Here is an 18,196-nt window from a genome sequence, read left to right on the forward strand (position 1 = left end):
AAAAAAAAAAAAAAAAAAAAAAAAAAAAAAAAAAAGCATTTTTCAGGGTTGCCAATTAATATTAAGCTGTAAGTGTTGGATGACAATGGTCAGGTATTATCCTATTTAAATTAGGTATTTAACTCGAGGGGAGAATGGTAGCTAAAAAAGCAGCCCTCTCATTTTATTTCCAATGCTGGCATTTATGGTGTTTACTGCCACTAATTTCGGGTTATATAGAATATGTAATTGCTACTTGCATAGCTTTTCATAACTTGTAAATTATACGTACTTATTAATCCTCATAGTAACTTTCTGAGGTGAACAAAATAAAAGTTTTTATTTTTTAATTTACAAGTAAGGAAATGGAGGTTGTTTGGTATTAAAAGATATCCATAAGTCATATACTTGATGAGTATTGAGGCTGAGACTAGTTTTCTGACTCAAGTTTAGTATTTTTGTTAGCAGAATTTCCCAGAAGGATCTGATAAAGAAGTGTGTGTGTGTGTGTGTGTGTGTGTGTGTGTGTCTTTCGGTTTTCATGGTCTGAAAAATTTTTCCCCAAGGGAAACATTGAGACTAAATATTTTTTTTGTAACAAATACAAAGATGTTTGAAGTAAAGTGATTCCCCTTGATGTTTCTGCTTTCCAGTCTCATCCCCCTTAGGGAACCACTGCTTATGGTTTGCTGTATATCTTTCCAAATGGTTCTCTGTGATTATTGATAGAAATGTATAAACATAAACTAGGATTTTCTTTTTTTCTATTTTACTGAAAAAAATCATGCTATGCTTGTTATTTTGTCATCTGCTTTGTTTTTCTTAAATCATAGAAGTCAGTATTCTTTTAAATTGTTCTTTTAAAATATTACTTGATTTTCCAAAATTTCATTTATATACCATCTACCAGAAGCCTATTTATTTTAAAACATGAGATAGTACTTCATAGTTGGATAAAATTGAGGGAATTATTATTTTCCAAAGGCAATATCATTCTGTATTAATTTATATAACATAGAAAATGTAACCCCCTCAATAATTGTTTAGTTCTAAACTCAGGAGAGTTGCTTGAACTGAGATCATGCCATTGCACTCCAGCCTGGGCGACAGAGTGAGACTCTGTCTCAAAAAACAAAAACAAAATACTATATCAGATTATTTCTGTTTAATTTTAGGTGCCCTTATTTATGGCAGGGGCACTGACTTCTTTTAGCTAGTACTGTAATTATTGAACGTGTTAACCGCTATGCTATTGTAAAAAGTAAAAAGAACATGTAATGAAATAATCAATTTTTATATGCAGAGCTAATTTCTTTAGTTATCCAAACTGGATTTAGAAAAAAAAACATGTTTTATTTATGGACTTAGTGAAAACTTTATACTGATTATACAAGGATGATTTGTCTCTAAAAAACAGAGTGGCACAAAGGAAAGGACCTTTTCTGTTGCTGTATAACAGCTACTGAAACATATTCATACTTGGTGTTTAGGGGAAAGCCATCTTTACCATAGAAATAGAAGCAAGCCAGGCAAGGTGGCTAAGAAGCAACATCATTGAAATCACACATGCCTGAAGTGTAAATATAAATTATTTCCCTTAAATATCTCTGGAAAGCCATAAACTTATTGGAACTCTCTTTCAATTAATTTTCCAGAAGTATCTGTATTTTATAACTTACAAAAATCTAATGGAAATTAGATAAGGAAATATTCAAGAATGCTCACGTTGTTGTTACCAAAACTAAAAAGGGTTAAATAAATTAGATTTCTAAAAGTGTAAGGCATTAATTCTGTTTATTCATAAAATTGCTTTATAAAATGTAATTATGCTTGATTCTTTTTTGTTGCTGTTTTGTTTTAGAAATGGGTGTCTCACTATGTTGCCCGGGCTAGTCTCAAACTCCTGGCTTCAAATGATCCTCCTTCCTCTGCCTCCCAAACTGCTGGGATTAAAGGCAGCCACCATGTCCAGCTGTTTGATTCTTGAATATCCATGGTGTACTTTAAAATGATTTTTAATTAAAAATTTTTGCTTGACCTGCCCTTATGACATTTATACAAGTATATTCATATAACCAAATACATACAGTATTTCTAATACAAAAGTTTTGGTGGATTTCATTAAGGAATGAGATTAATTTGGCCAATTTGGAAATTCTTGTTTTTCCAGATAACTGGTAATCTAATGAAATACTCATGTTGATTCCTTCTTCCAACGCACAACAATCTGTGGCAAGTTAACTTATTTTGAAGTCTTCTGAAGACCCAACCTTCACTGCCTTCAGACTCTACTCCCATTGAATTAGGAGGTGAAGGCAGAAGTTATTCAAGGCCACCTGTCTTTTGGGCTGGGTCATTTGGTTCTGAAAGGCACAAGTCTGAACCAAGCCATGCCTGCCTAGATTCTGACCATAATAACTGAAAAGACTAGAATGGGTGTGGTCTTGGTTTCTTTCACTTGAGTTGGCAAATTTGGCAAACTCCACTGTCAGACAAAATAGCCTACCACCTCCATTGTCTTAGTTTTTTAGAGTGAACAGAAAAAGTTAAAAAAAAAAAAATCATTGTTCTAAGAACAGTTTCATCTGTTCCTACTCTTAGAAACTCAGTTAAAGTAATATACCTTTAGAAAAAGTAATGAGAAGATAGTTTTAATTTATTGCACATAATCTCATGGTACTAGAGTAGTATGTGCTTGCTTTCTTTTTTTTATTTTTTGAGGCAGAGTCTTGCTCTGTTGCCCAGGCTAAAGTGTAGTGGTGTCATCACGGCTCACTGCAATCTCTACCTCCCAGGCTTAAGTGATCCTTCCACCTCAGCCTCCTGAGTAGCTGGGACCTGGGACTACAGGTCTGCACCACCAAGCTCAATTTTTGTATTTTCTGTAGAGATAAGGTTTTGCCATTATGCCCAGGCTGGTCTGGAACTCTTGGGTTCAAATGGTCTGCTCCCCGAGGCCTCCCAAAGTACTGAGATTACAGCCATGAGCCACAGTGCTTGGTTTTTTGCTTTTTCTTTTTTATTTTATTTTATTTTATTTTTAAGATGGAGACTCACTCTGTCCCCCAGGCTGGAGTACAGGGGCACAATCTCAGCTCATTGCAACCTCTACCTCCCGAGTTCAAGTGATTCTCCTGCCTCAGCCTCCTGAATAGCTGGGATTACAGGCATGTGCCACCACGCCTGGATAAATTTCTCATTGCAACCTCCACCTGCCGGGTTCGAGTGATTCTCCTGCCTCAGCCTCCTGAATAGCTGGGATTACAGGCACATGCCACCACGCCTGGATAATTTTTGTATTTTTAGTAGAGACAGAGTTTCACCATGTTAATCAGGCTGGTCTTGAACCCCTGACCTTGTGATCCACCTGCCTCAGCCTCCCAAATTGCTGGGATTACAGGCGTGAGCCACTGCACCCGGCCTGTGCTTCCTTTTTAATGCAGGTAATTTGTGAGGGTGTGGTTAAAAGGGATAAATAAAATATGTCCTTAAATTAGCTGTTTTAGCCACTTTATAAAAGACTCTGAAACTATTTGCGACTATACAACAATCTGATGTCTTTTCTTTAAAAGTTATTATATGACTACAGTTGGATCTCAGTTGTCCAGTTACAGTCTACTGTTGCTGTGCCCTTTGAATGGTTTCTTGTATTAATAGTTGTGGGGCTGGGTGCGGTGACTCATGCCTATGAATCCCAGCACTTTGGGAGGCTGAGGTGGGTGGATCACCTGAGGTCAGAAGTTCAAGACCAGCCAGGTCAACATGGTGAAACCCTGTCTCTACTAAATATAAAAAAATTAGCCGGGCATGGTGGCAGTTGCCTGTAATCCCAGCTACTCAGGAGGCTGAGGCAGGAGAATCGCTTGAACCCGGGAGGCGGAGGTTGCAGTGAGCCGAGATCGTGCCATTGTGCTCCAGCCTGGGCAACGAGTGAAACTTTGTCTCAAAAAATAATAATTGTTCAGTTTAGCATTTTGGGTATTCTGCTGGATAACAAATTTCAGCTATGTTAAATTCACAGTCGTAGCATTGCTCTGATGCAGTTTAAAAGCTAAGCTGGAAAACATTTGCGTATGTGTTTGGGAGGATCCATTGTGGACTTAAGCCAGTTTGGGAATAGACAGTCTTGAGTGGGAAATAGTTTAGAAGATTTAATATGTATTGAAGATATCTTCATTTCTCAGACTGGAATGGTGATGGGAAGAATAGTTCACCAGAATTAAAAATACAAAAATACTTACAGATCTACCCATATATAGACACCTTGTTTCTTCAAGTTGTGTTTTCAGTAGTTCATTGGAGTAAAAATGAATGTGTTGAACATAAACGTTCTGGATGATTAAATAAACTATAATTGCTTAAAGTATTTTGAAGTAAATAATAGTTGATAGACTGTAGAAATACAATTTTTTTCTTTTTTTCTTTAATATACAGGGAAGTCGAGATAACATGAGTATTGTACTAGTTTGCTTTTCAAATGCTCCCAAGGTCTCAGATGAAGCGGTGAAAAAAGATTCAGAGTTGGATAAGCACTTGGAATCACGGGTTGAAGGTAAGACAGAAGCTTTTTAAAAATACAGACAGGCCAGGCACGGTAGTTCATGCCTGTAATCCTAGCACTTTTGTCGCCTGGGTGACACAGCAAGACTCTATCTCAAGAAAAAAAAAAATTTAGAGAGGGAAAGTATTATTTTTGTTTATCAAATGATTATTTTAAAATTTCCTGGCCAGGTGCGGTGGCTCACACCTGTAATCCCAGCACTTTGGGAGGCTGAGGGCTGAGGCGGGCAGATCACGAGGTGAGATCAACACCATCCTGCCTAACATGGTGAAACCCCGTCTCTACTAAAAATACAAAAAATTAGCCGGAAATGGTGGCAGGCACCTGTAGTCCCAGCTACTCAGGAGGCTCAGGCAGGAGAATTGCTTCAATCTGGGAGGTGGAGGTTGCAGTGAGCTGAGATCATACCACTGCACTCCAGCCTGGGCGACAGAGCGAGACTCCATCTCCCCCCCAAAAAAATTACATAGGACAAACAAGTATTTCAAAACAAGCCCTTGAAAAAACACATCTGTCTAAAATTTATTATCTTGGACCAATGTGTGGAGATTTATTGACAGGGAGAAGACAAATATGTCTGTTTCACCACCAAAGAGAAACATAATTTGAAGGTAGTTGGTTAGAGCTTGCTGTTTTTTTTTTTTTTTTTCTTTTTCTTTCCCTGCATACATTCCTACTAGTAAGTGGAGAATACATTGAAATTTCCCTTAACAATATCATGAAAACCAAGTACTCTAATTCCACTAATACTAATTCTCCCTTCCTGGTTTAATTATCATTGGAATTCATTACAGTATCCTTTCCCTTTTATTGATAGAGTTAAGATTAGTGTTTCAAAAGATTATTTTACATATTTTTTAAAACTTCATTTGGCAATAATTTTTTTATTTTTTTGAGACAGGGTCTTGCTCTTTTTGTTGCTCAGGCTGGAGTACAGGGACGTGATCTCGGCTCACTGCAGCCTCAGCTCCCTGGGCTCAAGTGATCCTCTCACCTCAACTTCTCCCAAGTAGCTGGAACTACAGGCATGTGCCACCACAGCTGGCTAGTTTTCTTTATTTTTTGTAGAGATGAGGCTCACTGTGTTGCCCAGGGTGGTCTCAAATTCCTGGACTCAAGCGATCCTCCCACATCGGCCTACCAAACTGCTGGGATTACAGGTGTGAGCCACCACACCCAGCCTAATAATTTTAAACATACAGAAAAGTTGCAAAAGTATCACAGGAGCTCCCACGTACATGTAGTATTCTTTACCTAGATTCCTCATTTGTTTATGTAATACCACGTTTGGTGCATCTCTGTATATACTTTCTGTAACATTCTCATTTTCTCTCTTCCTCCTTCCTTCCCTCTCCCCTCTCTCTCCTCTTACTCCCCTGCCCCCCATGTTACTACCTTTCTCCTGAGCCAAATCAATTGAAAGTTGCAAATGTGATATATCAGTACTCCTTAATAAAACGAAGATTACATAACACTTCATAACTGTAGTACATCCATAAAAATTAGGAAATTGGCCCGGCACGGTGGCTCACACCTGTAATCCCAGCACTTTGGGAGGCCAAGGTCGGCGGATCAGGAGGTCAGGAGTTCAAGACCAGCCTGGCCAATATGGTGAAATCCCATCTGTACTAAAAATACAAAAATTAGTCAGGCCTGGTGACGGGTGCCTGTAATCCCAGCTACTCGGGAGGCTGAGGTGGGAGAACTGCTTGAACCTGGAAAGCAGAGGTTGCAGTGAGCCGAGATCATGCCACTGCACTCTATAACCTGGATGACAGAGCGAGACTCTGTATCGGGGGGGAAAACAATGAAGGAATTAACGTTGATACAATATTAATATGTAATCCACAGATCTCATTTAAATTTCCCTGATTATCCCAGTAATATCATATGTAGGTCCAGGTGCACTCTAGAGCATGTGTGCTGCATTTAGCTGTCATGCCTCTTTAGTCTCTCCCTCAATGGAAAAAGTTCTATAGTCTTTTTTTTATTTCTGCGGACCTTTACATTTTTTAAGATTACAGGTTTGTGGAATGTGCAGCTTGGGTTGGCTGAGGTTTCCTCTTGATAAGAGTTAGGTTATACATTGGCAGGAATACCGTGGAAGTGATTGTAGATTGTTCTCAGTGCATCACAATCAGGGAGGCATGCGATGTTGATTTATAATGTTAACATCTTTTGTGACTTTCTTGGGTTGTTATGTTTCAGGTTACTTAATAATTATGTTATACCTAATAAGTATTTAATAGATATGTTATATTTGCTCATAAGTATTCTATGGGGATACACTTTGAGATTGTTAATAACCTATTACTCATTAAGATTTCAGCAGATAGTTTTAGCATCCATTTGTGATTTTTGCCTGAAGAATGATAGCCAACTGGTGATTTTCTGATTTAGTCATTCTTTTTTTTTTTTTGAGATGGAGTTTCACTGTTGTTGCCCAGGCTGGAGTGCAATGGCGTGATCTCAGCTCACCGCACCCTCCGCCTCCAGGTTCAAGTGACTCTCCTGCCTCACCCTCCTGAGTAGCTGGGATTACAGGCACGTGCCACCATGCCCAGCCAGTTTTGTATTTTTAATAGAGATGGGATTTCTCCATGCTGGTCAGGCTGATCTCAAACTTCCTGACCTCAGGTGATCGCCCACCTTGGCCTCTGAAAGTGCTGGCATTACAGGCGTGAACCACTGCGCCTGGCTCAGTCCTTCTTTTTATATGTGTTAGCATTTTACTGCAAGGAAAAATTTTCTTTTCTACCTGTTTATTTATATGAGCACAGACTCGTGGATTCCTCTTCTATTCGTTGCATTATAAACTGTTTCAGCCAATGAGAGCCTCTCAAAACTTGTTGTAGCATCTTTTTGTCCTGCCCACAACTGTACAGTATTACAGGATTTTTTGTAGTTTTCTCCCTTTTCATATTTATAACTCTCTTCTGTCATGGCTAACCTTCATGCATGTGCCTTCCTCACTCCACATTGCCCATCCCTGTAGCCATCCTAAAGCTATGCTTACTGTGGTTAGCCATGAATATCCCATTCTGGACCAGTTTGTGGCCACTATTTCCCCCTCCACTCCCTGAAAGATTTATTTTGCTTAGCTAAGCAAATCTAATGGTGTTGGACAAAATTATTCAGGAACGAGAGAAGGGAGAAGCTAGTCTGTTTATCTTTAATGTAATTGCTGATATGTTTGAGTTTAAATCTGCCGTCTTTCTTGTTTCATCTATTTTTTTTTTAATCCTCCATTCTTGCCTTCTTTTAGATGTATTCCAGTTCATCCTAGGATTTGCTTATTAGTTACACAGTCTTTAAAAAATTCCATTTAGTAGGCTGGGCACAGCGGTTCACGCCTGTAATCCCAGCACTTTGGGAGGCCAAGGAGGGCAGATCACGAGGTCAGGAGATCGAGACCATCCTGGCTAACACGGTGAAACCCCGTCTCTACTAAAAATACAAAAAGAAATTACCCGGGTGTGGTGGCGGGTGCCTGTAGTCCCAGCTACTCTGGAGGCTGAGGCAGGAGAATGGTGTGAACCTGGGAGGTGGGGCTTGCAGTGAGCCGAGATTGTGCCACTGCACTCCAGGCTGGGTGACAGAGCAAGACTCTGTTTCAAAAAAAAAAAAAATTCCATTTAGTTAAAAAAAAAAAATTTAGTGGTTACCCTGATAAATTGAGAATGTATTTTTCAGTCTTAAGGCCCTTTTCTTTTTTACTTTCAACCCTGAGAAGCTAAGTATCATAATCTTAATATAACCTTTTGATTTTATATATGCTGTTTTTAAGATATGAAATTACTTTTTATAAAGTTAGATTGTCAGTCTTTTTTCTTTTCTTTGCGGGAGAACTTTGATATCATACCAAGCTCTTCCACTCAAGGTTACGTAGTTACCTGTATTTTCTCCTAACACTTTTATGTTTTGATTCTTTTTTTTTTTGGGGGAGAAAATACATTTGAATGATATAACTTACAATGATGGTGTAATGGGCTTGTTGAATTTGGCCTGTTATGAGTCATTTTGTATATAGTAGGCCACAGTAATTGGTGAGAGTTTTGAAGTGTGAAGATCTGTGATTTTTAATATATAATTACAGTTAAAAGTATAAAACCAAGGAGAGTCTTTTGCAAATTTGGAGAATGGGGATTTAGCTTTTCTGTCTCTACAACTATCTAGCTATGCACCCTAAACAATGTGCTTGAAGTTTTTTGTGGGCCTACAGTCCTCAGCCCTAAATGAATCTTGTTTTTAGGTCTCAGTGCTTTTGAGTCTCAGTGAGTCCTGCTTTGAGGGTGATGGAAACGTGAGAAACATGTAAGAACACATTGAAGATTATGTCAGATACGGTCATATTCCTATTGATAATATTATTAAGAGGAGCTATTTTTATAGGAGTTAATGTTTAATGATAAATTGTAGTATATTGGGGTTGCAGATTGCTGACTATAGTTTATCAGAAGATGAAAGGAATTCTCTCAGTTTGCTTCTTCCTTATTCATAAAGAAACCTAAAATAAAAACTACCGTTTTTATTTTAGGAAGAACTCTCAAATTTGGTCAGCTGCCTGTTATGTGATCTTATCCAACTTGCTTAACCCCTCAAGGCTCCAGTTACTTTATTTGAAAGTAAAGATAAAAACACCAACCATAGAGGGTTCTTTTTGTTGTTTTTTGTTTTTTTTTTTGATACATAGTCTCGCTCTGTCCCCCAGGCTGGAATGCAGTGGTGCGATCTCGGCTCACTGTAAACTTCACCTCCCGAGTTTACACCATTCTCCTGCCTCAGCCTCCTAAGTAGCTGGGACTACAGGTGCCCGCCACCACACTGGGCTAATTTCTTTTTGTATTTTTAGTAGAGACGGGGTTTCACCGTGTTAGCCAGGATGGTCTAGATTTCCTGACCTGGTGATCCACCACCTTGGCCACCCAAAGTGCTGGGATTACAGGCTTGAGCCACCACACCTGGCCCCATAGAGTTTTTTTTTTTTTTTTAAATAGATTGTTACAGAAAAAGCTTATTGATGACACTCGTTAAAGATGGTAAGGCAGATATTTTTTTCAGGGGGGCCATGGCAGCAGATATAGGGACCACTATGATAGAATCTTGCAGTGGCAGAAAGAAATTAAACTCAACTTGGGGTCCCATAAAGATAAGTGGAATTTATAACAAAGGAGCTGAGTGCTGGAAGGGAGTGTCAGTGGGTGAAAAATTATTACTAAGAGAAAGCATCAACATAAGGAAGGGGTTTCTGGCTAAACTGACTTGATAGGATGGCAGGCCAGGCTGAAATATCCAGAGTGGTCATATACCAAGTGTGTGGGGGTTTTCAGTAAACTGACTGAGCAGGATTCTCAGTCAGCCTGGTTTCTACAAGGACAGAGAGGGAGCCCAAGGTCTCTTAGTCAGAAAGAACTCAAGAGTCTTGCTGAAGGTTTGGTCCAAGGAAAGAGTTTTTGTCAAAATAAGTGAGAATTTTGTTTGTTAAGCACCTATTGTGCCTAGCATGTTGTAAATCCTCAGCAAACTGTAACTTGTATAAACTCTTAACTTCTGTAATAGCCACATTTTAATTTCTTAAAGGAGTGGTCAATTCAGTTTAACATGAGTTAATAATATTAATTTTCTTTTGCATAGTTTGTAACTTTCCAAAGTATATATTATATAGGAGAGATAACAAATATGTTATATGATCTCTAGGGCCTGTAGCAAATAGTTATTATTAATCAGGAAACAAAATTGTTAGCTCAGCAGCCACTACAAATTAAGTTGGTACTTAAAATGTAACTTCACAGTAGCTCACACCTATAATCCTTGGGATGCCGAGACAGAAGGATTGCTTGAGACTAGGAGTTCAAGACCAGCCTGGTCATCATAGACCTACAAAAAAGTTTTAAAAAATAGCAGGGCATGTTGGTGCACACCTGTAGTTCCAGCTGCTGGAAGACTGAAACAGGAGGATCGCTTGAGTTCCAGGAGTTTGGTGTTAAACAGTGAGCTGTGATGGCACCACTGCACTCGAGCCTGGGCCACAGAGGAAGAACATGTCTTTAAAAAAAAAAAAAAAAAAGAAAAAGTAACTTTTTATTTATAAAGCAGTGTTCTTCAGGAGCATTGTGTTTCTTCTGGGGTTTTAAATCATGTAATATGACTTTAAATTTTGTGGTAACTCGGTAAATCTGTGTATATGCTTTTAGTGATGACTGGTCAGGTAGGAAAGGAATAATATTAAAATAAACAGGAAATAGTAGTTCACATTGCTTTCTACATATAGATTTACTCAGTGTTTATTGAACACGTATCACTGAGGATGTAGCAGAAAAAGAAATCTCATGGAATTTGTATTCTAGTAAAAACCTATTTTTTAAATAGAGAAATAGAGTAAGCAGAGAGCAACAAGGAATATTGGTTAGGAATGTCTCTGTGAGGAAGGACATTTGAGCAGAGACCTGCATGGAGAGAGAATATCTGAGGGAAGAACATTCCAGGCAATGAGAACAGCAAAGACTAGGAGGGAATGTTCTTAGTGAGAGTAGCTGGGTTAGAATGAGCCAGTAGAAAACTAGAGGAAGATTAAGAGGTCTGTAGGAGGCATATCATGTAGGGTTCTGTAGACCAATGTGAGGACTTTGGACTTTATTTAACTTGTGGTGGGAATTCATTGGAAGATTTTGAGTACAAGAGTGATTTGTTCTTTTTTTCCAAATGATCTCTCTTAGTTGCTGTATGGAGAAGAGATTGTATAAAGGGGACAAGAGAAGGCAAAATACCAGTTAGAAATTATGCGTTAATACATGGTAGTGGTAAATTGGACTAGAGTAGAGGAGTGCGAAAATGCCTGGAGACATTTTTGGTGTCATAGCTGAGGAAGTGCCACTGGCATCTAGTGAATGGAGGCCAGGGATGCTGCTTGATATTCCACAGTGCACAGGACAGCCTCCACAACAAAAAAATTGTCTGGTGTAAAATAGCAGTGCTGTTGATGTTGAGAAGCCTTATACTATAAGACACAGACTTAAGGTAGAAAACTTAGACCTGCTTTCATGAAGCTTGCAGTCTATGACCCAATAAACATCATGAATATGGGAGTATATAGCATTACAGTATACAGTACATGTCATGCATATGGGAATGTATTGCAGTGTACCTACTCAGACTTAGGTCAGAGAAGGATTTGAGAATGTGACATACAAAATTGAAACCTCAAGGATGAAAATAGGCCTTCATAGCTGGGCCCGGTGGCTCATGCCTATAATCCCACCATTTTGAGAGGCCAAGGCAGGTGGATCATGAGGTCAGGAGTTCAAGACCAGCCTGGCCAACATAGTGAAACCCCGTCTCTACTAAAATACAAAAATTAGCTGGGCATGGTGGCACATGCCTGTAATCCTAGCTACTCAGGAGGCTGAGGCAGGAGACTTGCTTGAACCAGGGAGTCAGAGGTTGCAGTGAGCCGAGATAGTGCCACTGCACTCCAATGTCTCAAAAAAAAAAAGCATTCACCATATAGAGGGGTTGGATTAGTGTGAGAATTGTTCCCAAACCAATGAAAAGAGTACATGTGAAGATCTACAAAGTAGAAGTCTTTGAGTAGATCCTCTGGAGATGAGGGAGGCAGGGGCAAAGTTGAAAGAGTAGGAAATGTTAAAGTCAATGTAAGGGTCTTGTGAGGCATGGTAAAACAGTTTGGATTTTGTGTCTCAAGGGCTGCTGAAGACACTGCCTTTTTTTGTTTTAAAAGTAAGGCCTGGGTTGGGTGCGGTGGCTCACGCCTGTAATCCCAGCACTTCGGGAGGCCGAGGCAGGCGGATCACTTGAGGTTGGGAGTTCGAGACCAGCCTGACCAACATAGAGAAACCCCGTCTCTACTAAAAATACAAAATTAGCCAGGTGTGGTGGCACATGGCCTGTAATCCCAGCTACTTGGGAGGCTGAGGCAGGAGAATCGCTTGAACCCAGGCGGCGGAGGTTGCAGTGAGCCAAGATCGCACCATTGCACTCCAGCCTGGGCAACAAGAGTGAAAGTCTGTCTCCAAAAAAAAAAAACAAAAAAAAAAATGCTGTAGAATATAACTATTTCAGGTAAGTATCAACCTGTAAAAATGATTTTTAATTTCTCCCCTTTTTCTTATAATTCTTATCCAGGTAAACTTTTGTTATCCTTTAGTAATGGCATTCATAACTTTTACATTATTTTTAATATTAGATCAGAAGTATTTTTCCATATAGCTGTTTCTGTATTCATCGAGACACCTATTACGTAAATTTTAGTGATTATAAACCATTTCACTCAATGGCTACACCAAAGTTTTTTTTAACTGTCCTCTTGTTGCTGAACATTTAGTTTGTTCCAATTTTTGCGTTTATGAATAATGCTGGAATGAACATATATGTGCAAATAACTGTTTGTTTTCCTTTTTTCCCCGCATGACAATGTTTCAGTCAATAAGTAGCTTCTTGTATTACTTTTTAAAAATTTTTTGTGTGCTGATGATAATTTTTTAAAATATATTTTAAAATAGGTACTACCAAATAGTATTCTTGTTTCACTTCTTGGTGAGTACTGGCTTATCACATTAATTTAGGAACTTTTTTTAAAAACCTACAGAGATTATGGAGAAGTCTGGCGAGGAAGGAATGCCTGATCTTGCCCATGTCATGCGCATCTTGTCTGCAGAAAATATCCCAAATTTGCCTCCTGGGGGAGGTCTTGCTGGCAAGTAAGTAGAACAAAAAGAGCTAATTTTGAGTTCGTTTATAATTAGTAATTAAATAATTTGGGGTAAGGAAACTGAAATCAGAAGTACATCAATTATCTAGAGGTGAAATGGGTTAGTGTTTCTTATGGTAAAGAAGAATTCTTAAAACTTCATCCAAAAACGATTTTTAAAAAAATCTATCATTCTCTTTGGGTATGAATGTCCTTCTTTCCTTGCTAATGAGTACAAATGAATTGTGCAAAATCAGATTCTGAGAGTGAAGTGTAGAAAGTATGTTCTTTTTTTTTTTTTTTTTTTTTTGAGACGGAGCCTCGCTCTGTCACCCAGGCTGGAGTGCAGTGGCCAGATCTCAGCTCACTGCAAGCTCCGCCTCCCGGGTTTACGTTGTTCTCCTGCCTCAGCCTCCCAAGTAGCTGGGACTACAGGCGCCCACCACTTCGCCTTTTTGTATTTTTTTTAGTAGAGACGGGGTTTCACCGTGTTAGCCAGGATGGTCTCGATCTCCTGACCTCATGATCCGCCCATCTCGGCCTCCCAAAGTGCTGGGATTACAGGCTTGAGCCACCGCGCCCGGCCGAAAGTATGTTCTTGACAAGTATAGAGTGTAGCAGTTACTTTTTTAGTGTGGTCAGGATGAAATATTGAGATATTCACAAGCTTAAAATTCTATGTAATTTAATAAAACTAAAGCATGATTTCTTTTTAGGCGCAATGTAATTGAAGCTGTTTATAGTAGACTGAATCCGCATAGAGAAAGTGATGGGGTAAGTTTTATTTTATTTCATAAGCATTTGAAGTAATTTCATAATATAAATACTAAATATGAGTACATTTACATTAATGAAGTCTGTAATAAATTATAGTCTGTAGTAAATTACTACTGCTTTTCATTTTAAGGTGTCAGTTAAAGTTTAAGAAAATGTATTGAAGGTAGAGATAAAATTTTGTTTTGTAGATAGCTTTGTTGTCACTTTCTGGGCATCAAATGACCTTTTTGATTTGCGCTGTCTTTATTCTCTATATGTCTGCTTTTCCTTCTTCTCCTTTAAACCTTAATTTTGAGGCAAGAATGCTCTTTTAAATATCTCAATTTCTCCTCCAGCAGGCTGCTGCCATCACCAGAAGTTAGCGATAGTGAGTGAGTTATTATTTTATGACCAGACCTTTCAGTACCCCTGTATACCCACTTGGAATACCCGAGGATAGTTTTTCTAATATTATTGTTGTGTTACGGGTATATGAGCGTTGAGCTGAGATAACCGTTTCTGTTGTGCCTTGCTGTACTTCATCAGAGCAAGACTCTATGCCCTTAACTTTTATTTTGCTTTCCTTCAAAATGTCAGTGAACTGCCAGCTGCTCCTCTATATTGTTTTGTTTTGTTTTAGTACTATTACCATGAGACAGAAGTGTCTTTTTTTTTTTTTTTTCAATCCAAGTTAGTTCAAATAAGTATTTTTCTCTTGGGTTTTCAAGTTTTTATGTCTAAAAATAAATTACTTAATTTTTAATATATATGCTTCAAAGCTTTAAGGGAGCCAAACTTAGAAATGAAACTGATTGGGAGGAAGAGCCCCCCTCCAGTCTCCAGCTCCTCTTGGCAGATTGAGAGAGACAGTATCCATTGGCTAGAAATCATATATCATCTCAATTGTATTATTTGCTAGGATTCATTATTACATAGCAGTATAATAGAGTTTCTTTTCCTTAACAGTAAAAGTGTCCTGGCAAAAAGGAAAATTTAATTAATATAGTTTTAGTGAGTCATATAAAAGTGATGCTATATATTGCTAATTATAATTTATATCTTGGTCTAGTGCAGTAATTCTGAGTCTTTTTTTGTGGCAGGTACCTCGAAGTATTAAGAATTGTACCCAAGGCCGGGCACGGTGGCTCACGCCTGTAATCCCAGCACTTTGGGAGGCCGAGGCGGGTGGATCACCTGAGGTCAGGAGTTTGAGATCAGCCTGACCAACATGGAGAAACCCCGTCTCTACTAAACATACAAAATTAGCCGGGCATGGTGGCGCATGCCTGTAATCCCAGCTACTTGGGAGTCTGAGGCGGGAGAATTGCTTGAACCCGGGAGGCGGAGGTTGTGGTGAGCTGAGATCATTCCATTGCACTCCAGCCTGGGCAACAAGAGCAAAACTCCGTCTCAAAAAAAAAAAAAAAAAAAAAACAATTGACCCAAAGCTGTGAAAATTAATTTAAAAATACAAATATTTTGTGTGATCCATCAGAGAACCCTCAAAGAAATGAGTATAGGATGTTGACATGACTAAAAGGATGGTGGTAATTTGGAAGGTTGAGAGAAGAGAATCTTTCCTTTTCAGCTAGATTATAGATTCTACAGGGCATCCACTACCTTGATTAGAGGAAATAAGCCCTCATAAGAGAGTTATTGATTCATTATTAGCCGTAGAAGTACTCCCATTTCCTCAGATGTTTCAAAGTACAACCCTCATGTGTAATCTTTAAAAATACATATATATATATACTTTGCTGGATTTTGGGGTCCCTCAAGAAAATAGTCTATTTTTACTCCAAACAAGGTTTTCTGTTTAACATATACCAAGGGTAACTTTTAAATTTTTTAAAAAGAAAAAATGATTGCACATAGTAGCTACATAAACAGGGAGTAAATAGGCAACGGAACTATGAAACTCAATATATAAACCTTAAATAGATTGTTATTTGGCTATAGAAATGGGATATATGTACTTAATTACCTTCATACATAAATGTTCTGTTAATATCAGCAGATCAAATACTGACAGTGTGTCATATAGTAGATTCACAGAGGGAGAAGACTAGAAAACATAAGACATGACCCCACTTGTGTGCTCAGTACAGCTTACACTGTAATTATAAACACACCTTAAATGATCAAAATATTTCACATGCTTAGTAACAAATAAATGACAAAATCCAGAATGTGACCATTGCCATGTGAATTGGACAGTGATTGCTGTGAAAGTTCAGCTAAGTAGGGGGAAAGTCATCTTAGAGAAAAGATAGGATTTGAAGAATGATTTGAATGGTAGAAATGATATGAGGATGATGACCTTTCAAGTGGACTGGAGAGGCATGGACAAAGTATAAACTATCTTCAAAAGAAAGGACATCTTTTTTGGCTAAAGCAGAGGACTGCTGTGGTGAAAAATAAGAATTTAGGTTGCAGAAGTATTTGCTAAGAGACCAGCCTTTTGGACATCATTTTAGGGTAATGAACCACCTTATGTTTGGAGCATAAGAATGATAGACTCAAAAAAAATCTGTGGTATTTTAATCTGTTAGAAACATTTACTGTATTAAAGAGATGCAGGCAGTCAGGTACTTGTGAAATAATTACAGAGACCAAATGGTAACTGTAAACTTATTATCATTACATAGATATATGGATTAAAGGAACTTCCCTTGTTTACTATGAAAACTGACTTTGCAGCCTAGAATTCTAAATGGGGAAACATTATATGCCTTTCACAATAATCACTAACTTAGAAAAATGTTGAACTATAATTGCAAGTAGCAGAAATGTGCTGAAAAATACCGCAGAAGGAGAAGGAATGAAGAAAATACAGACATGTGATTAAATTCTTAGCTCTTAACTTGACCCACTGTAGCAAAAAGCTAGCCACAGAGGTGCTCCATAAATGCTTCTTAACAGTGTGGATGATGTCACCAGGAGCTGGATATTAACTTGCAGGGTCAGAAAGATGAAAGTATGGTAGAATTACAGAAGAGGAGAAAGTTGGAAGGTATTATAAAAATTAAGTGTTTTTTAAATAACAAAAATTATTTTTGTTTAGATATTTAAACAAAGAATTCTAGCCAGAGTTAAATCAGAGGGTTTTTTTGGGCTCCTGAAATGTCCGCCTTATATCGGAGAGAATTGTTCTGTTGTAAATGATTATAAGTAGTACCACTAGAAATAGGGATTCATTCATTTTTCTTATAATTAAGACAAATCTTTTGAATAAATATTTTTCAGAAAGTAAAGCCAGAAATTAAGTAATTTTAATATATATTCAGAAAGGTTACTATTTAGGGGAAACTTCTTGTTTACTAAATTTGTTTTTTAGTATGTGTTCCATACTAAACTAACTTTTAAGAATGTGTTCCATCTTCTTACCGCAAGCAATATTGGTATTTTCCCAACTTTTAAAATGCAAATTTGTAACAAAGAGTCTAGCAGGGATTCTTAGTCTAGGGATTCACGAATCCCCAGAAATCTTTTGGAAAATCTCCAGCAAAAGCAAAACTACATTTTACTGTAAGTTGTGTTTATATTAGACAGGGCTCTGGGATCACACTCCTTCCCTTTTTCTAAAATGCTAGTTTGTGTTTTGTAACTAGAATATAAATTTTGTGAGATCTGGGACTTTATCTGATTCATTTACGTCTGTAGTCCAAGCACTTACAACAATCCTGGCATACTGTGAAAGCTCAGTAAATATTTTTTGAATAGGAAATATTTGTATTTATTCATTTCTAGTGATTTGCTTAAGGCTGTCCTTAAGTCATATATTTAAAAATTGGCCGGGCGCGGTGGCTCAAGCCTGTAATCCCAGCACTTTGGGAGGCCGAGACGGGCGGATCACGAGGTCAGGAGATCGAGACCATCCTGGCTAACACGGTGAAACCCCGTCTCTACTAAAAATACAAAAAAAAAAACTAGCCGGGCGAGGTGGCGGGCGCCTGTAATCCCAGCTACTCGGGAGGCTGAGGCAGGAGAATGGCGTAAACCCGGGAGGCGGAGCTTGCAGTGAGCTGAGATCTGGCCACTGCACTCCAGCTCGGGCGACAGAGCAAGACTCCGTCTCAAAAAAAAAAAAAAAAAAAAAAAAAAAAAATTAATTTGAGGTTCCTAATTGGTATGAAAGTCTGTATTTATAGCGTTTTATATTTTCATGCAAAACGTTCTTCCCTTGAAAAAGA

At 38.2% G+C, this 18,196-nt stretch overlaps 1 protein-coding gene across 2 annotated transcripts in view; it reads left to right on the top strand.

The window, feature by feature from the left end:
- The window catches only part of PPM1B (protein phosphatase, Mg2+/Mn2+ dependent 1B), a 33,801-nt gene that overhangs the window by 4,405 nt on the left and 11,200 nt on the right, over nt 1–18,196 (top strand). For both annotated transcript variants that reach the window (XM_026456103.1, XM_026456104.1), the window contains exons 2-4: nt 4,414–4,531; nt 13,146–13,257; nt 13,964–14,021. In XM_026456103.1, coding sequence (XP_026311888.1) covers nt 4,414–4,531; nt 13,146–13,257; nt 13,964–14,021 — 288 coding nt within the window. The remainder of the gene's footprint in view (nt 1–4,413; nt 4,532–13,145; nt 13,258–13,963; nt 14,022–18,196) is intronic.

The sequence above is a fragment of the Piliocolobus tephrosceles genome, chromosome 15, assembly GCF_002776525.5.
Source record: "Piliocolobus tephrosceles isolate RC106 chromosome 15, ASM277652v3, whole genome shotgun sequence".
Lineage (NCBI taxonomy): Eukaryota > Metazoa > Chordata > Mammalia > Primates > Cercopithecidae > Piliocolobus > Piliocolobus tephrosceles.